Source organism: Sminthopsis crassicaudata, chromosome 4 (assembly GCF_048593235.1).
Source record: "Sminthopsis crassicaudata isolate SCR6 chromosome 4, ASM4859323v1, whole genome shotgun sequence".
Lineage (NCBI taxonomy): Eukaryota > Metazoa > Chordata > Mammalia > Dasyuromorphia > Dasyuridae > Sminthopsis > Sminthopsis crassicaudata.
The window spans coordinates 264,517,183-264,536,843 of record NC_133620.1 but is presented as its reverse complement, the minus strand read 5'-3'; the positions used below and the strand labels follow the sequence as shown (position 1 = coordinate 264,536,843).

General features: G+C 34.8%; 1 protein-coding gene across 1 annotated transcript in view; it reads right to left on the bottom strand.

Moving 5' to 3' along the window:
* PKHD1 (PKHD1 ciliary IPT domain containing fibrocystin/polyductin) overlaps positions 1–19,661 on the bottom strand; it is a 645,163-nt gene that overhangs the window by 568,969 nt on the left and 56,533 nt on the right. The window contains 6 exon segments of the mRNA XM_074264713.1: positions 3,295–3,479; positions 4,123–4,250; positions 7,944–8,082; positions 13,318–13,493; positions 15,856–15,986; positions 18,631–18,773. Coding sequence (XP_074120814.1) covers positions 3,295–3,479; positions 4,123–4,250; positions 7,944–8,082; positions 13,318–13,493; positions 15,856–15,986; positions 18,631–18,773 — 902 coding nt within the window.

Sequence of the window (19,661 nt, the reverse complement as noted above, 5' to 3'; positions counted from 1 at the left end):
CTTAGAAGTTTTAGTGATAACTTTGACATGATTTAGATAAATTAAGAGAACTAACTTCAAGGTGATATAGATAAAAGTTGGTTTATTTTTTCAAAATAAAAATGAGACCTTAATGTCTTGTCCACCAGTATTTTTTCATTTCTATCAGCTCATGCTGCCCAGTACTCCCAATTCTTATCCGTGATTATTTAAATGATACTATCTAAAGTCCCTTCCCTTTCCTTTTTCATCTTCTCTGATGCATTTCTCACCTATTTCACTGTTCCATTTTCCATCTCTACACCATTTGCCTCTGAAATTCTTTTTGGTCCTTTATCTTTATGTTTTTTTTGACTCCATACATTCTATGCCTTATTAAATTGTGATTTCCACCCAATTTCCTGATCCCTATAGTGATCTTTACCATAAAATACCCAAACTGGATATAAATGCTCATAATTTATCAATTAATTATCAATTCATTTTTGAAACCTATAATTTAAATGTTATTCTATTAGAATAATAACTCACCAAGCATCATATTTGAAAATCATGCTAAGGTCTAGAGCTCTAGAGTTTAGAACCCAACAATATCCTATCCATGATATTAAAAGTCTCATGTTGACATGCCCAGTTGTGATATAACTAATAAATTATTTTTATTTTAAAATCTAAACATTCTCCTCTAGCTGATTTTGTTATCATCATTGATGATTCACAAATTATTTCTCTCTGTGTCTGTGTCTCTGATTCTGCCTTTGTCTTTCCGTCTGTCTCATCTGTCTCGGCCTCTGACTCTCTCAGTGTGAGTCTTTGTCTCTCTCCATCTGTTTCTCTGTGTCTCTGTTTCTCAGACTCTGTGTCTCTCTTCTCTCTCTGTCTGTTTCTCTTTCTCCTTTATTCCTTTTTTCCATTTCTCTTTTTGCAGTACATATTTTTCAAACTTGGTCCCTCTGAAATATATGCCTCTAAGATTTCTATATTTTTTTAACAGGGATGGCAATCTCAACCTGTAATTTCAACATATAGACAGCTCTCAGTACAGAAATTATCTTTGATAATGAAGTCTGAACAACTTGTCTATAATTTACAGTCTTAGAGTGCTGATTGACCTTGCCTTACCCACATCAGGGCCATCTCCAGTCATCCTGATCTATATGTGGCAGCTGGACCCAGATGGCTCTGAAGGGGAAAGTGAGACAGAGGACCTTGCACAGTCCTCCCTCATTTAATCCAATTCACTTGCATTCTTGGCATTACCTCTCTGATTTCATGGTCTTCTTCGAGAAGCAAGGACAAATAACAATAATAACAATGACTTGCCCACATTACACAGCTAGTGAATGTCAGAAGCAAGACACATGTATTTTTTATTTTTAGTCACAATCACAGACTACATTCATCTCTCCTTTTCCCCATATTTATGTTTACTTGGAACCTTCTTATAGCAATTGAAGCTCATTTATGGGGTAAAGAAAATATGATTTCATTGTAGAAGGGAGCTCCCAATAAGAAAATTTTCTACCAATGAAGATCTAAAGCTGTTCTGTAACTTACAATCTCAAGAATTGCCTGAGAAGTTGAAAATTTAACTTAGAAGGTAGACCAGAAACACATCCACTTTGTGTCAGAGGCAAGATTAGAATCCAGGTTTTCAGGACAGCTGAGTAGTGCAATGGATAGATCACCAGCCCTGAAGTCAGGAGGACCTGAGTTCAAATTTGGCCTCAGACACTTGGCAAGTCACTTAACTGCCTCAGAAATAAAAAAACAAAAATGACTCTAGGTTTTCCTGGCTTCTCTTATCCCAAAATAAGCTCTCTATCCACTGTCAAATTCTTTCTCTGTGAAATGAGGGAATTGGTGATTAATCCTATAACTCACTAAAAAAAAATAAGGGGTAGAATTCCCTAGTTTTATGCAAAGTAACTCAGAGTATCTATATGAAAGATACCACAATGAATCATCAAATTATTGGCATTGGAAAGGACCTCAGAAATAATTTAGCCCAATCCACACATAAACAAATATCCTCATTATGATATAACCAACAAGTAGTTGTCTAGACTTTATTTGAAGACAGCTAAAATAATGGTTTCTAAATTGATTTGATCATATACCTCATCAGGTAAAAAAATATGTGTTTATGTGTGTATTGAGCAACCCCTATATGTTTGTATTTACTTATTTATAAATTACATACATATACTATCATAATAGGAATTATATACTTTATATATAAAATGTATTTAAAAATGTATATACTTGTAAAAGATGAAATGAAGAGAAGATAGAATACTATCTCATGTTGCACTCAATAGAGAGTCACTGGAGTTTTTTAAGTAGGGGAGTGACATCATAACAGCTGATCTTTAGGACAATCATTTTCGCAGATAAATGAAGGATAGAGAAGAGAAGAGAGAGACTTGAGACAGGGAAGTCAGAAGGATCCAAGTGTGAAGTGAGGAGGTCTTGATTTAGGCTAGCGACTGTATGAGTAACGATAAGGACACAGAATGGAAAGATGTTATAAAAGTAGAAAATATAAGCTTTAATAACTGATTGGCAATATTGGAATGAGTAAGAATGAGGAGTCAAAGATGAAACTGAGATTATAAAGTGGGGTGCTTGGGGAAATGGTGATTCCCTGGACAGAAAAAGGGACGTTCAAAAGAAGGACTGAGGAAAGGTAATGTAATGGGATTGGTAATTCAGATCATATAGAACTCATCCATCCCTGCTCATCCTGTAAGGTTCCCTCAGACCTACTCAAAATAAAAAAGTGATATGGGACTCTTAGTCACTTGTCTCTGTCCCAGAGGGCCAAAACTTGTCCTCAAGGTACAGCTCCCAAAGCCACCAGGTGATCTGAGGACAGAGAATAAGTATAATGGCAGGAGAGAGGCCTGTGAAAATTTCCCATTCTGCACAGTTGATGCTATGAGTGGCCAGGTAGAAGTTAATTTATAGCTTCCCTGAGGCTATAATACCTGGCTCAAAAGAGGGGAAGTTAAGAGCTTGCAAAAGAAGAATAAGCAGAACAGAAAGGAGAGTAAAGTAGTAGTGTTGTGCATAAAAGTAAGTATGATTTGTTGGAAACAAGCCATATATTTGGCTATGACAAGGAAAATAGGCTAAGATCCATCTCCCCATCCAAAATAAAAATTTGAGTCACGTACTACCTGACCCAAACCCAACTTTTAGAAACCTCTGCTTTCAAGAGAAGGAACTTGTGAGAGAACCCTATAGAAGCTGGCCAGGTAATTTTCCCTGTCATGTCAAATTTCCACATTAAAAAAGGAACATCATACGTACACTGATGATATTGGGCAAGTCTCCTGTTTGGGACATCCAGGTGAGAGTCCACACGTGTTCATAGCAGGTGTTTAAATCTTTCTGCACCTTAAAGTCACTGACACTGAAGAATTGAGCTGCAAAATCATCATTGCTGCCCTCAAGGAGCTCACGAAGGTCATGAGCAGAAATGTGTATGGGGATGCCTATAGAAGGATGTTTACAACAGTAAGCACACAACATGAAATAACTCACTGCAGAGGGGAAGGGCAGTCGAGAACAAAAGCCAAGAACTCTGCTGGAATAGATCCTGGGTCTTTGAAGTGGAAATTCAAGGGAACCAATGAGTACTATTTAGAATTCCTTCCCATCAGGAAAATGTTATTTTGTAGTGATATTAACTCAATGCTTTTAATCATTTAGGTAGTGCATTGCATTAAGAACTGAGCCTAGAGACAGGAAGATCTGAATTCAAAACCAGCCTCAGACATTTACTAGATGTGTGACTTTTAGCAAGTCTTTGTTTCCCCATCTGTAAAATAGAGACCATAATTGCATTTCTCTCCTAGGGTTGTGAGAATCAAATAAAATAATATTTGTATAGCTTTACCCAGGATCACACACCTTGTAAGAGGTAGGGTTTGTTCTCAGATTTTTCTGACTTCCAGTCCAGGACTTCATCCACTATGTCACCTCTCTGTTTCTAGGTAAGCTATTATTAGTAAAATTGTGAGTATACAATATCTTTAAATTAGACAGATAGATATAGATGATTTAGAGAATTTATTCAGCTTTTAGTATGTGCCAATTTCAAAAGCAAAAACACCCCACATGAAGTTTCCTCTTTACCAGGTATCACTGTCTTAGGAAGTTGGATCTGAAAATGTCCTCTTAAAGGCGGACTTATACTTTGGAGTCTCTGGACTGTCACACTGATCCTTCTTGGGTCTTCATTGGCTTCTTCTGGTGATAAGTAGCTATTGCACATCAGAAACAAAGGAGAATCAATAATAAGCAACCTGAAGCAAGAAGCATTTAGATCCTCAACAAACCAAGAAAATTCCCATTATCCTTGGGCATAAAACAAACCTGAACCATGGTGATGCCCTACAAAAGTACCAGGGGAGAAATAAAGTGATTTAATGACCAAGAGTTCTTCTGACTTTCACCTCAACATAAACCAAATGGAAGATTAGGACCTTCTCCAAAAAGAGGTAATTTAACATGGACCCTGGAATTGGGAGATCTATGGAAAAAGAATGACTGCCTCAGGTAGTTTGGAGTCAGGACATGGAGTATTTTATTCGAAGGACAAGAAGGAAAGAACTTTAAAACATTATTTTAGTCAGTCAATAAGCAGGTACTGTATTAAGAGCTACAGATACAAAGAAAGACAAAAAGCTGCCCTCAAGGAGCTTATATTTTAACAGGAAAGACAAGTTAAAAGTAAACAAACAAGATATATACAGTGTAAATGGAATATAATCTCAGAGAAAAGATGCTAACTGTGGGGTAGAGAGAGTCCTGGAGGGTAGAAGTGGAGAATAGATTGAAGGGAAAAGCTTTTTGTGGAAAATGGGATTTAAATTGAATCTAGATGGAATCCAGGAAGTAAGTGGAGGTGAGGAAGAAGAACATTCCAGGCATTATGAAGTTGGGAGGGAGTTGGACAGGAAATGCAAAGGCACAGATTCAGGAGATGGAATTCATATGAGAGGAATAGCAAGCAGACCAATGTTACTGAATTGTTGAAGGGAATAAAGTATAAGAAGAGTAGAAAAATAGGAAAGGACTAGGTTGTAAAAATGCCAAACAAACAGAAGAATTTTTATTTAATCCCGGGAGTAACAAGGTTATCATTATCACAATGACTTATGTTAGATTATAAAAGTTATTATTTCTAGCCTGAACCTTTAAGTAAAGCAGCTCCCTGCTCTGGGAAGCTCAATTCCCTTCTCTGGGATTCAGTTTTCTCATCTGAAAGATAGGATATTTGATCATAGATCTGGAGCAAAAAAGGAACCTCAAAGGTCATCTAGTTTAACCTTCTCATTTTTTAGATAAGAAAATTGAGCTCAAGGGAAGTTTAATGATTTGGCTAAGGTTGTCCAAGCATTGTGTCAGAGGCAGAATTTGAACCTGGGTCCTTTGAACCCAGAGCCAGTGTTTTTCTCATTGTACCACTCTAGATTAAAGGAATTTATTAACTTTGGAATTTAAACAAATATTTAATCAAATTTATAATTTTTAAAACTCTCCTTACAAATATCCATAGCAACTAAAAAACAACTAATTCATCGACTTCTTTCTATTTTTATGATTAGAGAAATATATATTTTGTACCAAATTAATCACTTTTTATAATAATATGAATGATTTCCAGGCCACTTGCTATTACCTTTAAGTAATCTGAATTCCTTTACTCTTCCCTTTATTTTGGGATATTTGGGTTGCCATCATACCAAATGTCATGAGGTTAGAATGAATTCAGCATAGACAGTCATGCTGTCTATGCTTCCCTATAATAGTTAAGTGGATGTGGAAGGTAAGAGAATTCCTTTTGGTACCAAAAAGGGTAAGGCATCTGGGTTCTCCTGATTTTACTAGGGTTTGGGGAAATCATTGTCTTGTAGTGGGAAAAACACTGAATTGAGAGTCAAAAGCCCTGAGTTTCAATGCAGGCTCTTTCATTTACTTCCTTTGTGACAATGGACAAGTTGTTTTACAAAGTTCAGAGAGAGCATCCTGATAATGGACTTGGAAGACTGCAGTTTGAATCCCCACTTTGCATGTATTGTTTGTATGTCCTTATGAAACCTCTCTGGGCTTCAGTTTCCTCATCTATAAAATGAGGAAATTGAACTAGATGGCCTCAGAGTTTCCTTCCATCTCTAAAACGACAATTGTATGAAAAGAGAATCCTTAGCTCTCTGTTAACAGTATTGTTAGGAAAATATAGTGCTTGTGGAGTTCTGGAGCCATCTAGTGGTTATTGTAAAGAGGACCAGCTTTTTTCTCATTAAGTAAAATAGGAGTTCAGAATGGAAGACCTGAAAATTCTATTTAAGAAAGTAGTTGTGTGAGCTTCTTGTAAGTCCAGGATATTAAAAGAATGGATTTTACTTTATAAATAATTGCATCACAAAGTAGAAGTCTCCAAAGTACTTACAAATACAATGATCTATCAAAATTCCAGAAGACCAATGATGAAATGAGCTTATCTTTCTCCTGGTAGAAGAGATGAATTCAAAGTATAGAATTGGATACAATTTGTTTGAGAATTCATTTTGCTTCCCTGTGAATATTAGAAGAGTTTTTTTCTGCTTTTTTTTTCTTCAATTGAGTTAGAGGAAGAGAGTTGGGAAGCCAAGGCAAATAGATAGATTTGCCACACACACACACACACACACACACACACACACACACACACTCACTCACTCACACACACCCAACCAAAAAAAGAAAAGATAAACAAGAGGATTACTGAAGAATTTTATATAAACAGAAAAGAACAGAAGGAATCATGGACCAGCAGGACAGACTTGAAAATAACATGTTGAATTTATTATATACTTAGCAAAAAAAGAAAACTGCAGATGATAGAAATTTATAGTTTCATATGGAAAAAATAGATAGATGATAAATAAGTAGTTATATAGATGATGGATAAATAGGTAGATAGATCAATAGATGATAAATGGATAGATAGATAGATGATAGAAAAATAGAGAGACAGAGAGACAGAGAAACAGACATAGAGAAAGAGATAGACAGATAGAAGGATTGATTCCTCAGAAAATGGAAGCATCTATTGGGAAGTGACTGGTTTGAAAATGCTCTACGACCATTTCTTGATTATATTTTTGAGGCGATTTTTTGGAAGTAAAGTTGGATTCAGTGGTCTCTGAAGTTTCTTAGAACTCTGAGACTCTGTGATTCCACTACTTCTGTTACCTTAGGCAAGTCAGAACCCCACAATTTCCTTATCTATAAAGTAAACTAGATGATTTTAGCATCATAAATTTAAGACTGAAAGTGACTTGAGGTTCTCTAATGCTCATTTTACATAATTAGGTGTGATGGTGAATAATCAAGTACACCTGAGTTCAAATTTGGCCACAGTCACTTAGTATGGATGCTGTGCAAGTCATTTAACCCTGTTTGCCTCAGTTTCTTTGTAAAATGATCTGAAGAAGGAAATGGCAAACCACTCCAGTATCTTTGCCAAGAAAACCGCTCAAAGTGTCATGAAGCGTTGGATTCTTCTGAAACAAATTCACAACAATAATCTGCATTTTATGAGTGAGAAATGAAGCTATTTGCACAAGGACACACAGACAGTGAGTGGAATAAAGAGAATTGGAACTCATGTCCTCTGACCCCTGGAAATTTGGCTCCCTTTCCATTGTTACCCACACTGTCTTTGGGTTCCTTTGAATTCTAAATCAGTGATATTAATGGTGACCAAGTAAGTCAGTTTCCAAAGGTGGAAAAAAAAAAAAAAGCTGATTTGTACATCGAAAGAACCAGAATCATAGAATTTAAGAGATGGAGGAACCTCAGTTATGCCCTAGTCCAACCCATTCACAAAAGGATTCTCTACTATAACATACTCAACTAACTGTAAACACTGAGGAGGTATGAATGAGAAAATAAAGACCCTTCCTTACCAAGGCTGAATGAGAGGAAGTTCACTGCCACATCCTGCCAGCCATAGGGTTATGTTGTAGGTTGGTGATATTCCAGTCACAGAAACAGTTTCAATGAGTTTCCCCCCTGGGCGAGCTGTCCTGGAATTGATTTGGGAAACTGAAAGAAAGAAAGAAAGAAAGAAAATAAGCACCACAAATCAAAAAGTGACTACAGATGGAAATGCCATGCAGTGAGAAAGCCCCTCATGGGGAGACTGAGTTCCAAAAGAGTCAATTTTAAAAGCATTTAATAGGGATACAAAGAAAGGGAAAAGGGAAAATATTCACAAAAAACATGGGTGTTCCTCCATATATATAATCCTTATTAAATGCATTCAGAGAACAGCTAAATGGTGCAGTGGATAAAGTATCTGGCTTAGAGTCTGGAGAGTTCAAATTTGGCCTCAGACACATAGTAGCTGTATGACCTTGGGCAAGTAACTTAACATTGTTTGTCTCAATTTCCCCAAGTGCAAAATGAGCTGGAGAAGGAAATGACAAACTACTCAAGTATTTCTGCCAAGAAAACTCCAAATGGGATCAAAAAGAATTATTCATGACTGAAAAATGACTGAACAATAATACAGAAATGTGAAATTAATATATATATATATATATATATATATATGCATATAGAGAGAGTATACTATAGCCTACTATCTCCCAACCTGGTATTCGGAAAGAAGGAAACTACTCTATGTGATCCCAAGTTATAGCTCATAAGGCCCAGCTGATTATCACTAATTCCAACCAATTGATATGAATATCTCAAAGCAGAGGCATTGATTAATATGACAAAAAAAGAATAGTCCTATAAAATATTGCTCCCATAATCCCAGTGTGGGATGTATTCTCCCACAATTACATACATCTTTGAGGAGAAGAGACATAAACTAAAAGTCCCTAGTATCAAGGTCAAAGAAATTCATATTTCTGGCACTGCAGAAATCTAACATCTTTGCTTTTCTTGTATCATTCTTACACTTCTCCCCACTAAATGCAGTGTCTCTGCTGGGCAGATTGCTGAGAAGGGCTCTCTTGCCTTGCTTCTTTCCATAAGTCAACTTCCAGCTGCCAGAGCTAATTTTCCCTTGAATAGATGATTGGCTCTTTTCTCTACTGACAGTAATTATGCTTCTTTTTTTTCTACTTAGTAGTATTTTATTTTTTCCAATTACATGTAGAGATAGTTTTCAACACGCGCTTTTTAAAGACTTTTAATTCCAAATTTGTTTCTCTCTACCTCCTGCCCCAAAACAGCAAGCAATATGATATAGATTATATATGTACAATTATATTAAACATATTTCTAACTATGTAATGAAAGAAGAATCAAGATAAAATGAAAAAAATCATGAGAAAGAAAAAACAAAAGCAAATTGAATATAATATGCTTTGATTTGCACTCAGACTCTACAGTTCTTTCTCACAAGTCTTGGAATTTTCTTGGATCACTATATTGTTGAGAGAAGTTTAAATTGTAATAATTGATCATCACACAATACTGTTATTACTGTGTACAATATATTTCCAATTCTGCTTACTTCACTCAGAACTAATTCATCTCTTTCTAAGTTTTTCTGAAATCCACCTGCTCATTATTTCTTTTCCTTTTCATTTCTTTTTCTTTTTCTTTTCTTTTTTTCTTTTTTTTTTGGCAAGGCAATTAGAATTAAGTGACTTGCCCAGGGTCACACATATACTGCTCATCATTTCTTATAGCACAATAGAAAAGAATTATGCCTCTTGAAGCTGCTTCCATTCCTAGTAGCTTTTCTTGCTCATTCACTCTCATAGCAGATACAGAGAGCTTCCTATTTGTGGATCATCCCTTTCATTGCTGGCTGTCATAGCCAATGCAAGAGAAAAATTTTCTTTCCCCTTGCCGCTCTATGGGACAGATTCAGAGATCATATTCCCTACAGGTGATTTTTGTTTCAAATAACCCTTGACTCTTCCTTCCTCAAGGCTAACAAACCTAATTTTTTAAAATGTCTCCCATGGACATAACCAATTTTCAGCCAGCCATTGACCAGCTACCCTTCTAACTACTTTGAGAAAACCTCTTAGAACTCTAAAAGAAGAGAGCAAAGTAGGGGTTTCTTTAACATATTAATACCTCATTTTAAGTAACACCTCATTACAGAAAACAAATCTTCACTCAATTGTTCTAATTGAGTTCATCTTCTAATTGAAAAACTTATCCTAGAAAATCCTGTTGATGGCTCAAGACTATAATGCAATTCTAAATTGTGTGGTGTAAACCAGTGGCAATGTTCCTGCTACATTTTTTTTTTTTTGGTTAGTTATGAGCACATGACTGACATGTCCAGTGTACTATGAAGACTAAGTCAATATGTTAAAAGTTTACTGTGTAAATCAAATGCAATTTCAGAAAAAGTTAATCCAACATATTTAATGGAATGTGTTTACACATTTACACAAGGGATGAAACAAAAAAGAATAGAAAAAGGAGACAAAAGAGCAGGAAAACCAGAATTGTCTTTTGTCAGAAATGCTGAGGGAGGTATGAGGTTTCTTGTAACTGGATCTAGGGGATAATTGTGCTGTTCACTAAATAGACATAAATAGTAAACATAATGACTGTAATTAGTATTACACAACCCAAATAACCATTTACTTAATCTATTCTCTTTGTGTAAGTTTTCCTTGTATGTATATAATTAGTGACAAAGTTGATAATTTTCTTTGATTTCATTTAATTTTCAGGGTCAAAATCACAGAAACATTAAGAGTCAAATGTCCTGGCAGGGTTTCTATGTTCCTAATTCAACTCCCTATAGGCCCTGCTAGTCATTTTCATTTGGATTCCTTACCTTAGCCAATCCATCCTATTCTGTGCCCGGGACCAAGTGTCCTAGGGACCAGAAAGTTGAGGCAGCAGAAACTTCAATCCAGAAGGCTCTACTCTGACTATTAAGCATAATCAACATAGTAATGGATGTGGAAGGAGCAAGGGGAGAAGGTATCGAGCAGATACAGGGTTTTGCTGATAAATTTATGACAACCAACTATGGAGAGGGTGGGGGAATGTTGTATTGCCATACTTTTAAGTTTAATTTTCATTATTAATATTTTCTTTACTTTTTTAAAATTAGACCAGTGGTTCTCAAACATTTGTTTTCAGTATCCCTTTATACATTAAAAATTATTGAGGATCTGTCCAAAGAATTTTTGTGGGTTATATTTATATTTATTAGAAATAAAAGCTGGTTTTTAATTTGTAGATCCTCTGAAAAGACTTCACAGATGCTCCCCAGTATTCTCTGGACCACACTTTGAGAACCAGTGGTCAAGACAATCAAGTCCTGATTTGCAATATTTCTAAATGTTTAGTTTAAATGTTTAAATGTTCACACTGAAAATTTACCAATCAATGCATCTCTCCTGATTTAGCATAAAGATGTCAAGTTCATGTTGGTATATGGCTTAGAAAAACTCTTGAGTGCTTTTGGAACCAGTTAAAATTTGGAAATGTTTAACAAAATCGATAAAAATATAATACAATATACATATATATGTATACATATATATATAATGCTAAAGTTTAGTTTTCTAAGTTAATATACAGCTGGAAGAGATCTATTTGTATTTTACTACACTCTAACATATCCCTGGGAGTAGGGGGAGAAAAGGGAAAAAACTCAGGATAGGATATTAAAAGCCACAGAAAGAGAGGTCACAAAATGAGGACAAGTGCTGGTATTTATCTATCATCTGAGGAAAGAAATAAGATTTAGAATTTGAGAAGGAGCAAGGACAAAGAAAAAAATCCAGGTGGCCCCTAGCTGTTCTTTCTGAACAGTTCCTCTTTCTCAGTCTTCAGAGACAATAACCAGCCAAAGCAAGTTAAGGGTTTAGCAAAATTTTCTATAAAGAAAGATTGATCTTTTGTATTGGATTGGATCTATTGTAGCACATGCAACAAACAAACCAGTAAAGACAAAAATGTTTCCCCAACTGAGTGGGAAGCAGCTTTGCACTGTGGGTAGCTTCTGGGCTAAAAATTTAAGACCCTGGTATGGGTGCTTCTTTAGCTATTTACTAGCTATATGTCCTTATAAAGCCTCTCTGAACCTCAGTTAGCATTTACCTCACACAGTGTTAAAAGGATCAAATGAAATACAACATATAATGCTTTGCAAACTTCAAAAGGCTATGTAAATGTTAAGTAGTTATTAGTATATGTTCTAGGCTACCATAAACTTATTTAACAGGATTTAATCCCACAATTAAAGATTTTGAAAGTTCAAAAATGTACACACCTGGAGAGTGAACACATTTTTGTGAGTGAATTTCAGTCAATGTGTAAATAACATTCACCATTTCCTGCTTGGAAAGGAGTTAGAAGGAAAAAAAAAAGGGCAAGAATCCAGAGTCTGAAGTGGAAGAAGAAATTTCACTGATGAAGAGATTGGGAAAAGGCAGAAAAGAAACACTAATGATGAACTTGAAGGATATTATTCAGGACTTGATTCATCCTCAACTACAACCACCTGTTTTTTGTTTTTGCTTTTGGTCTTTGAATTCCCCTTGCCCATCATAATGGTTATGCATTATAGGCTCACAAATGTTTGTTAAATTCAACTGAACCTGGAACCTACAACATTTTCTAAAGGATTTCTCTATATGCCCCTCATATACGCTGCCAATTTTATCAATTGCATCTGTCATCTTCTTTCTACTGGGGTAGCCATTTGCTATTCATATTTTCCCAACCTCTTATCTGAACTATTGGTTTTCTCACTGATCTCGCTACCCTAAGTCTTTCTCTATTGCAATCTATCTTCTATACAATTGACAAAGTGCATGTATAACCACATCATTTTCTATTTAATGAATGTCACACAACTATTAAGTGTCTAAGATAAGATTTGAATTCAGGTCTTCCTAGCTCCAGGCTCAATACTGTGGATGGATATATACCCATATTCATGATGATGTCAAATTTCTAAACTAGAAGGGTACTAAAAAGTCATCTGGGACAAACACCTCATTTTTCGTTTGAGGAAATTGAGGCACAGAGACATTGTGATTTGTCTAAAGCCACACCAGTAAAAAGATTCAAATTCAGGTTTTGTAATGTCAAGTTCCTTTTTTTATGTGAGATCATTAAAATGATCTGTATCATCAGCTGGTCACTTTTTGGGGGTAATTTTGTTTAATTGTTTTAGGGAATATAATTTAGGAAGAAGTAATTTGAACTTGTGAGGTGGTGACTCCTCTATCAAAACAAATCATATAAGTAAAAGAAAAAAAAGTTAACCAGTAACGAGTATGGCAGAGAAAAATGTTTGACAGACAGGGAAAGAGATGGGAATTAGATAATCACCTGTTAGGTTTCTATCTGTGACAATAATTTCATCTATGTAGAATTGGCTCTTCTCATGTACTTGGGGAAATACATCAATCTGATTCACCAGCACAGGAGAATTGTCCAGACGGTCATGGAGGCCCTCAGAGTGATGCACACATGTTTCCCAGAGGTCTTTGCAAACAAACTTCCAGCTGAAAAACAACAGGGTGAAAGCTGATTTCATCTGATAAGTAGCAGAGGTCACTTAGGGACATTTCTTTGGGAATGAGGAGACTGAGTTGGAGTTTGTGGGATTTGAGCAATAATTTTTTTGTTCTCTGGATTATTTAGGTGGGGAAAAGATCCCTGACATGAGTTAACCTACCAAATGTTTTACCACTGGGAGAAAAATGTCTTATTTTACCAAGGTTTTTAACCTGGGGTACATGGATCTGTCATGGGAACATAAATAGATTTCAAAGTACATCTGTGATCTTGGATGAAGAGAAAATCACATTTTTCTTTTCACTAACATAACTGGAAATTTGGCACTTTTTTCTATTATGAATTAAGGAAAATGTTTTATGAAGGGGTCCATGGGTATCACCAGACTGTCAAAAGGATCCATGACACCAAAAAGGTTAAGAACTTTTACACTAGAATAGATAGAAAGAAGGCATGGATTTTAAATGAAATGCCATTTAATTATTCTCTTAAGCTAGTTATTACTGATTCATCCCTAAAACAAGAGTGAATGCCTTCATGCTACATAGTATAAGAGAGCATAAATAATCAATTATAAGATCCCAACTCCTATGATAAGTGAAATATTCTTGAGGATTACACTTTGGAGATTCTAGATCTCCTAAATTTTCCTGTGCCTGGCTGTCTCACTCCTCTGTGAATATTACAAAAAATAAATCAAGCAAATATGTATTAAGCACTATATATATACATATACATATATATATATATATATATATATATATATATATATATATATATATATATATATATATATGTATATATATATATATTTACTGGACATTGTGACAGGTGCTAAGTGCTAGGAGATGAGAAAGCCAAAATAATCCTTGCCCTCAAGAAGCTTCTGTGCTGTTTAGGGAAATGATATTTGGAGTCAAAGAGTCTGGAATCACAATCTTGATTCTCATTTACCACCTATGTGATCTTGAGAAAGTCAGTACCTCAGTCAGGACTTGGTTTTGTCATCTTTAAAACAAACCTCAAAATTTTCATCCAATTCTAAATTTAAATTCTATTATCTTATGATCCTATGTAAAATATCTAAAAGGTAAATGCACAGAGAGTCAAGGAAAAAGGCACTAACAATTGAGAGGTTTGGAGATAGATTTCATGATAGCTGAGTTAAGCTTTTGCGGTGGTGACTCCTCTATCAAAACAAATCATATAAGTAAAAGAAAAAAAAAGTTAACCAGTAAAAATTCTGGGGGGCAGCTATTTGATGCAGTGGATTGCCAGATCTGGAGTTAAAATGACTTATCTTCCTGAGTTAAGCTCTGAGCTCAGATATTCACTAGCTGTTTGATCCTGAGCAAGCCACTTAACCCTGATTGCCTCAGTTTTCTCACCTGCAAAATGAGTTGGAGAAGGAAATGACAAACTAGTCTAGTATTGATGCCAAGAAAATCTTAAGCAAGGTTACAAGGAGTTGGACACAACTGAAAAAAAATGACTGAAGATATTCTAGGAATCAGAGTAAGGAGAGAGTACTTTTCCATGAGGTATGCTGAGGAGTCCCCTCTATACCACTATTACTGCTAAGTCCAATTAAGGGGACTACCTGTACAAAGTCAGGAAAATGGGAAATGAATCCTCATGTTCAAGGAACAGTAAACAGACAGGTTTGGCTAAAAAGTAGAGTTCATGAAAGAGATTGTTGTGTAATAACAACCTTGGAAAATAAAGCCAGAGATTGATTGTAAAGGAATTTACACATCTTAGAAATTTTTACTTCATTCTAGAAGCAATAAAGACCGACTGGAGTTTTTTGAGCAGAGGAATGACATGGTCAGGCTTTTGCATTAGGAAAATCAGTTTCTCAGCTGTTTAAATAGAAGAAAGACTAGAAGAAAATAAAGCAAGTTAATACTATAGAAATGCCACCAAAGAGTGTTATCATTTATGTTACAGGGATATGTTCTCATCTTTACTCTGTCACCAACTCACTATGTAATCCTGAGGAGGGTCCTTCTAGAACTCATTTACCTTATCTATAAATTGAAGGAGCTTGAATAAATCAGGTCTTATCTAGCTCTAACAGTCTTTAATTCCATGTATATAAGAAGTGATGTCATCCCCTAGGAAGAATACTACATCACAAGATTTAAATTTGTTACATATTATTAATGATAATTAATTTCTCTTATTTTGACCCTCTACTAATCTACTAATGGGTTACAAAAATGCCTAAAGTATAATCAGACATTATAAAGAGTTATTAAAACCTAGGTGTTTTGTTGTCTTTGTCTTAGGGAAACACAAACCCCAACTCTCTGAAATCAAACAGTTATCATCTCCCAAGTTAAGTACCTTTCAGTCCTCAGCTGCTCTGTATTCCATCCACAAGCAATCTTCTTCTTTACAATCTTATGAAATTTATTTTTGAAGGATACTGAGATGACCATGGTATCATTCAAGTGACCTTTATATGCAAAACACAGCTATAGATAGAAAATATCCTTTTGTTGATTAATTCAAGCATTGATCATTTAAAACGTATTTACTGAGCATCTAGTATTTGACATAGATAGATAAAAAGAGATAGGTAGATAGATAAATAGAAAAAAAAAGGTAGTTGTGGGGGAGAGAAAGATGATAGATACTAGATAGATAGATAGATAGATAGATAGATAGATAGATAGATAGACAGATAAAATTTTTAGGATGTTATAGATATGGAAGGGATAGGGATAATAGCATTAATAACTAGCAATTTTATAACATTTTAAAGTTTACAAAATACTTTATAAGTTATCATATTTGATCCTCACCACAAATTTATGAGGTAAATGCTATTTTTAGCCTTGTTTTATATAAGTAAAAACTGAGAAAAATTAAGTGACTCGTCCAGGATCTCACACACACACACACACACACACACACACACACACACACACACACACACAAACACACAAAAGTAGTAAGTGACTGAAGTAAGTGTCTGAAGCTGGATTTGAGCTATTTTCATAACAAGGCTAGTGTATTACAGAAGCTAACAAGACAGGGGAAGAATAAATGATTTCACTGGTATGTAGCAACAGTTTTCAGACTATATTCCTGCATACTCAAGTTTTGATTCACACCTCCCTCAACCAACTCTCCCCTCAGATTGGAGGGCTACAAGGCAGACTACTAAGCTCCTTCCAATGCTTCTTTATTGAAAAAGGAAACTAGACTCTCAGCTCTGACTAGTTTGAATTCCAGGGAGCCAGATGCTCTCTGGCTGGGTACACCCTTATGTCCCACCCCAATTTTTCCCTACCTCCTTTTATGTATTGTTATTGCTTTCCAGTCCTTTTAGTCACATCTGACTCTTCATAAGCCCATTTTCTTGACAGAGATACTAAAATGGTTTGCCATTTCCTTGTCCAGATCATTTTACATATGAGGAAACTAAAACAAATAGGACTAAGTGACTTGCCTAAAATCATATACTTACTAAGTGTCTGAAGCTGGATTTGAAACTCAAAGATGCCTTTTCTTGACTCCCAGCCTGGCACTCTATCTTCTTTGACACTTAATGTATTATCTCTCCCATTAGATTTTTAAAATTAATTTTATTCTCATTGCTTGGCACACTTCCTGGCCTATAGTAAGTACTTAATTAATGTTTACTGGAGTGGGTTGTTGAATTGTATATATTTATATCTATGTCTATCTATTTAGAATGGATTAACAGGAAGGAGAAGTAGAAGAGCGGAGGTAGAAAAGGTCATTGTATTAATCAGTATATCATGCAATAAGGACCAAGACTCAGGAAGTAATAGTGAGAATGCAGAGATATGAGCAAACATATTTTGGAGGAAGTATTTAAAATATTTAGGGATAAACATGGCATGTTCATGATCTGTAAATATATTGTATATTACATGTAGCTTATTTTATATTATTATATAGCTTACATGATTACAATGTATATTACATTTTATCACATGTAATGTTTTTAATATGTTTATATTATAATATGTAACATGTCATAAAATACATATAAGTTGTATTATTATAAGCTTAATTTTTCTGGGTCTCAGCTTTCAAATCTGCAAAATGAGGAGTGTAAACCAAAAAAAAAATTTCCTAAAGTCTCTTCCAGTTCTAAATCTATAATCCAATGGGTTACTAGTTATGATGGTGATTATGATTATCATAATAATAACTGGTATTTACATAGCACATTAAGATACAGAAAAGCTCTTAATACTATTTCATTTGATTCTCACAAGAATCCTTCAAGATAAACACTGCTATTCCCATTTTAAAGATGAGGAATTTGAGTTTACTTCTTGGATGATTTTAGGCAAGTTGCTGAACCTGCTTCAGTGTTAGGTCCTTATCTTCAAAGGAGGAGTTTGGACAAGATAATGTATATGGTCCTTTCTAGATCTAGTTCTATGACAATTGTGCGATATATAAGGGGTTTGCAATAATGGTACAAAAAGTTTGTGCTAAAAACTCATTGATGATACCTTAAGTAGTAAAAAAAAAAAAAAAGCTCCCCAATTATGTTAAAAATAAATTTCCTTCCATGATGATAAGCATATGCATATTCATTTCTGCAACAATTTGAAACTGTCATGATTAAGTTGTGTTTGTGCAGCAATTACATTAAACTCCAATAACAAAATTGCTGTTACTGGAAGAACAAATTTAAAAGAATATTGTTAGCAATGTAAAATTACTCAGGGGGCTCACAACCCATTTTTGTTGTTTTGGCTATCAAAAGGAGTTTGACAAATGAAAAAAAAAGTTTGGGACTCACCATTCTGTAAGTTAAAATTGAGGTTCAGGGAAATGAGCAAGTTTTCCATGGTTGCATAGTTATTAAGAGTCCAAGAGATTTAAACCAAAGTTTCTTTTGACTTCAAGTTCAGAACATGGTAATCAGTGATTCCAAGATACACCTCTATGCTAATAAATAAGCTGGAGATAACTATTGCCAAAAATTCTTAGCAATGATTACTTTGTGCCTCAGTTTCCTAACCCCTAATCAGGGAAATAATGTCTATTCTGATAATTACTTCAAGTGCATTTTTTTTTAAAAAAAGGAGAGATGAGAAGAAGCCTGAAATAGATATTGCACTGACTTACATGTGTATATTGACCAAGTTGGTATCTCATCCTCATGGTTTCTGATGTTCTAACAACTTGTTGAGGCTGGTGGATGCTGAACCTCCCACAGAAGGGTTCTGTCCCACTGCTAAGGTCCCCATCAGGACTGGAATCTTGTAGACCTGATAGTAGTCATAGTACAAAGAAAGGATGGGTAAGCTTAAAAAGAAAAAGGACACCAGAGAAAACTAGAAAGAAGGGTTGGGAAAAGGTTAGGAAAAAATAAAATGTATTTCCAAATTCAAACATGTTCTCTCGCTCAAATTTACTTATATATATATTTTAAGAATTTCTCATTTGTATTCATACTCTCTTATACTTATTTAATTATATGTTACATACTCCCATAACACATTTAAATTTTATCTGTACATTAACATTTTCTTCATCACTTTCAAGTTTAAATAACCAACAAAACAATAAACCAAGATCTGATGTATAACATTTGCCAGCTTCTGAGGTGTAAAAGTTTACACAGGGCTGCAGTAGATAGAGCATTGTTCCTGAATTCAGGAAGGTTCATCTTAACTGAGTTCAAATCTAGCCTCAGGCATTTGCTAACTTTGTGACACTGAGCAAGTCACTTAAAACAGCTTTTCTCAGTTACTCATCTGTAAAACTAGTTGGAGAAAGAAATGCCAAACCATTACAGTATCTTGACCAACAAAACTCCAAATGGGATCACTAGAAGTTGGACACAATTGAATGACACACCGAAAAAATATATATATAAAGCCTAACACAATAAACTCAAAAAATAAAAGTTTGTTGAACACCTTAGTTCAACATTTTCTAAGAAGATTGCCCTGGGGATAGATTCAGTGGCAAAGAAATGGACAAAATTATACAATATTTTCAAGTACAATACTCAAAGGAATAGATTCATATTATTCAACAAAAACAAGTTTAAAACAGTCTGCAAAAGTGAAATCAATATGGTGAATTCACTCCATGTGACAGTATATACAACCAAACAGTAAATACAAATAAATTACATTTTGATATGATAT